The sequence below is a fragment of the Acanthisitta chloris genome, unplaced genomic scaffold (assembly GCF_000695815.1).
Source record: "Acanthisitta chloris isolate BGI_N310 unplaced genomic scaffold, ASM69581v1 scaffold34386, whole genome shotgun sequence".
Taxonomy (NCBI): Eukaryota; Metazoa; Chordata; class Aves; order Passeriformes; family Acanthisittidae; genus Acanthisitta; species Acanthisitta chloris.
In genome coordinates, this window is record NW_008680391.1 from 12,630 (window position 1) to 17,136 (window position 4,507).

The 4,507-nt window shown below is 55.7% G+C and overlaps 1 protein-coding gene across 2 annotated transcripts in view; it reads right to left on the bottom strand.

Annotated features, from left to right (window-relative positions):
- The window catches only part of SEPT3 (septin 3), a 13,140-nt gene extending 9,813 nt beyond the window's left edge, over positions 1-3,327 (bottom strand). For both annotated transcript variants that reach the window (XM_009077685.1, XM_009077684.1), the window contains exon 1: positions 3,114-3,327. In XM_009077685.1, the coding sequence (XP_009075933.1) occupies positions 3,114-3,123 (10 nt within the window). In that variant the 5' untranslated portion in view covers positions 3,124-3,327. The remainder of the gene's footprint in view (positions 1-3,113) is intronic.
- Between the last annotated feature and the right edge of the window lie 1,180 nt (positions 3,328-4,507).

Below are 4,507 nucleotides of genomic sequence, written 5' to 3' on the forward strand. Positions count from 1 at the left end.
CCTGTTGTCTTTTCCCAGCTTTATCAAAGCTGGTGCCAGCCAGGAAAGCCCATCTCTCTGGTACAGCACAGAGGGCCGGGCCAGTCAGCTCTCCTGCAACCTGCCCTTCACTCCTCCTCTCCCAGGCTGCCCCACACCACCTGTATCATGGTCATGTGGCTGTGCCATGTCCCTCATGCTGCTGCAGCATCCCCACACAGCCTTACTGGGGTCTCACCTACCCCAAAGAGAGGGAGAAGAGAGAGACAGGGAATGATGAGGGGATGTGGGACAGGGGGCTGTGGCCCCAGTGAGGCATTTGGCTACTGCAGTAATAGGGGCAAATAAATCCTGCAGGTGGACAATGTCAAGGTGGGAAGAAAGCCCAGCTGAGCAGCTGCACAGAATGAGTGAAGGACCTGAGCCATGTGGGCTGCAATCCCTTTGTTGCCTGAGCTTGTCCTCAGGGAAACTGTTGCCCTCCCCTTTATTCCTTCAACCCTTGTTCTTACATGGAGAGGAGGAGGAAGTAGAAAAGGTGCTGGCAGCCAACCTTAAGGCTCACTAAGAGGTTCATAACTCATCCCTCAATCTCACCAAGGGAAGCTTTGCCCAGTGCCAGCAGATGTTGCTAACTCTGCTGTGGACATCAGAATACATGGCCATCTCTTTGCAGGCTTTGCTGCCGGAGCCAGGAGCTTGCAGTGACTGGAGCAGGTATTTCAGAGTCAGGTTTCTGAGCAATTATAAAAAACCATGAGACCCGGAGAAAAGGTGTCCAGAAGTCTCCTTAAATATATTGCCTAGATTTTATATCAGGACATTCAAGTTCTCAGGGTAAGCAACCTCCCTTTCTCCACTCTGTTGCTTGCCTTCCTCTATGTGTGGGGTGCCTTCCCATACAGCCTCAGGCAGGGAAGACCCCATTTTGCAGAGATTACCTCAGCTTTCTGCACATGACTTTCCACCTCTTGACTCCCACAGATGAATCCAAGGAGCCAACCGAGGAACAGCCTGCCAGGGAGGTCAGGATGTGCACAACTGGGGCCAGAACCATGAGAGGCATCTTGAGACATGAAACATGCCTGCCTGCTCTCCTGGGAGTGGCTCTGTTTTACGTGCATTAATGCTAGTGCTGCGAGGAAGCCTCCTGAGCACTCTGACTGACTGGTCAAGGGGTGGCATTATGCATCTTAGACACATCCCATAGCCCTTTGAGCTGTCTCCTGTAATGAATGCACAATAGGGCACTACAGCCAGTACATCTGATAATGAATAGAGGGGTAGCCAAGGTTAACCGCTGACATCCGCTGTTCACACGGCCCCCCTTTTCCCTGCTGCTTTGTTCTGTGTGCTAAGAGAAGCTCATTTAAGAGGGCAGTTGCTGGTGATAACCCTGCTGACCAGATCCAGTAGGAGGTGGCCCGGGCTAGGCTGTAGGGGTTGTAGGGGAATAATATCTGGCTCACAGGAGATGCTTCACTCAGCTCCAGAGCAAGGAGAGGTGCAGCATTTGGGGCCGGGAAAGGCAGGGTCAAAAGTACAACACATGCCCAGAGAGGTCCCCATGGTCCTAGTTAGCTCCTTCTTCTGACATCCACTGATCCACCCCGAAACCTCTCCCTGGAAAGCCAGTGTATGTGGATGGCAGCAGACACCACTACCACAGCTGGCTCTTCATGCCTACCTCTGACAGCAGCTGTCTGGGGACAGAGGTGGCCCTGCAGGTCCCTTTGGGGCTCAGATAGTGGGGACTAACATCTACTATGTCCCGATAACCCAGATACAGTCGCATCCCCTCCCCCTGCCTTCCCGTCCTTTGTCTGAGTGGCAAGAGGGAGGGAGGTCTGCAAACAGTGCTCACCACAACTCAGCTTCCAGCAAGGAGAAGCTATTTAACCCCCACGTAATACATGGATGGCCTCTCTACGGCTCTCCTCCTATGCTGCACGGGGTTGTCCCTCTCCAGCTGGAGGTGGTGATCCACACACGTCTCATCCCAGCCCCTTCTACCCATGTGGCCCTGGACCCACAGTTCTACTCCCTGCAGACACAGAATAGGGAGGAGGGATGGGTTCAGAGCCTGAAGGTGGCTGGCAGGAGTGGGCCCGCAATGGGTGATGCTAGGTCCCTAGGAAGGAAAGCAAGCAGCTGCTTCAGTAGCACAACCTCTCTGGAGCTTGCAGGCATCCAGATCTGCTCCTTGCTTCAGAGCTGCAGAGGTCCTGGACTGAGCATTTCTCCACTAGAAAAATGATGACCTCAGGACATATCTTTCGGCTGTGCAGGGCAATGGCTGAGCCATGCCGGATGCACTGCCTGGCTTCAGGGTGTAGCACCAAGGCATTCTTCTTACGAGATATTTTTGCCTGTCTTGAAAATCGTCTCAATCCTCTGGGCTGCAATTGCCTTTTGGGCAGCAACCTTCCTTCCCCTCAGCACTCTGCAGAGGGCTTGGGCAGGAGCCCAGCCACAGCAAAATCTAGGGCAGCATGTGCTGAAGCCTCTCTGGAGAAGCAGAAGCTGGAGGTGAAGGGGCTGGGCACATCCCCAGCCCACCCACCACAGCCCCAGCCATACATTCAGTGCCATTCTCCAGCCGTGCCATCATTAGCCCATGGCCCAGCTCACCACCTGGGAGACACAGCTGTATCACAAGGCAAGAGGATGCTGAGAACCCCTGGACCAGGGTACCCATACCTTCCTTAATAGACCACAGTGTCTTAAAAGAGGTGCGCACACGCCCAGGGAGCAGCACAGGACATCCCCTCTGCCCCCGCAGCAACTGCCTGTGGCAAGGGACAAGTCAGGCGCTGAGCAGCTCGTGGGCTTTCCCCAGACCTGGACCAGCTAGGATTATCTCTTTCTTTCAGAGCAGCGCCTGGCGCCAGCTACTCCCCATCAGCACCGCAACCAGCCCTGCTCCTTCTCCTTCGTACGAGACTGCTGCCACCAAAAGGAAAAACCAGAGGAAAGACAAAGCCAGGACCGATTTCCCCCGCTGCCCTTCGGGGTTGTCCCTCCCCCGTACCCAGAGCTGGGCAGCATGGGGGCACGGCAGAGGGTGCCTGCACAAAACCCCCAGCGGCGTCTCTCCGGCGTTGCCCAGCCCTGCCAAGCCCGGAGCATCCTACCTTTGAACATGAAGCTTCCTTTGTCTCCAAATCCTCTCCCAAGGGGGTGGGTCTCCCCCTACTTTCCTAGCCTGATGCTGATGAAGCAGTACGGTGGGCTACAAGGCTCCGCTTGCTTTTACCTCTCTCTTTCTTCCCCGCGTCCTCCTCTCCCCTCCTCTCCTTCCCTTCCTTCTCCAGTGGCTATTTCAGCAGAGCAAGGATGCTGGTGCTGCTCCTGCTGCCATCGTCATGTGACCTGAATATTAAACCTCGCTGCAAAATCTCCCCCCGCGCACCCTCCCCTGCCTCCATCCCAGGCCCCTGACTCCATCCCAGGTCCCCGGCACCCCCTGCCTTGGGGGGAGCATGGCCAGGGGGATGGAGGGGCTGCTGCCGGTGGGGCCCCCATGGCCCGGAGGGGCCCTCCTTGCACAGGCCTTTTCTTACCCCTTTCCTCCCCAATTCCCCAGTGTTTTCAGCATCTCTGCGTGTTGAGGGAGGCACATATTTAACCCTTAACAGCTTCTCTCTGACAGGGCTGAGAAAGGGCACTCTTTGCCCCTAGGTATTTATTGGGTTCAGGGGATTGCAAGGTCTCCTTCTGCTTTCCCAGAGGGAGGAAACCAGGAATGTTTTGGTTCATCAAAAGTGATTTGCCCTTCGGCTCTGCTTGCAGAGGTGTGAGAAACCTTTTCTCCTCCAGCACCATGATTCCTGGCTGTCAGCCTGCAGTGCAGAGGCAGAGCCAGTGTTGTCCCCTCTGCGCACACGCATGTGTGTACACACGTGTGCATGCATGTGCACGTGCATGTGTGTGGAGAGCAGGGAGAGGTCCTCCCTTTGGACCATGTTGGAGTACACAGGTCACACGTTACACGTATGTGCCTGGCAATGCCCACACCTGCATGTGCCCAGTGGATGTGCCCATGCCTGGAGAGCCATGTGGATGAGCTGTGACTTCTGGCACCTTTGGATGGGGCTGCCCTTTCTCCCCTCTCTGTTTCCTTCTCCTAGATCTGTGAGCCCTGGCTGCATCAAGCACTGTGTCCCTGCCATGCTGTGCTGGAGCACCAACATCTGGGAATGCTCTGGCTCTCTGCTCAATGGAATGAGAGGAAAATCCTTCCAGGGCTGTCCCTGAGCTGACATCAGGCAGCCCCCTGGGTGAGGGCTGGGCAGTGGGATGCCTGACAGACTGAGCAATTATCTGAGGTGCCTCTTTTTTTGCAGCACCCTGGGGTAAAAACAAAACTGCACCTGCTGTGGGTTACGGGAACATTTAGAAATCCCTGTCAGCAGTTACCCAGGCTGGGCTGAGCAGTGGACAGGCTAGCTGCTTCTGGGCCGATGGAAGGACAGACAGGCATCCCAGCACCTGCAACATCTCTTGAGACGGTGGCCACAGCTGCCTG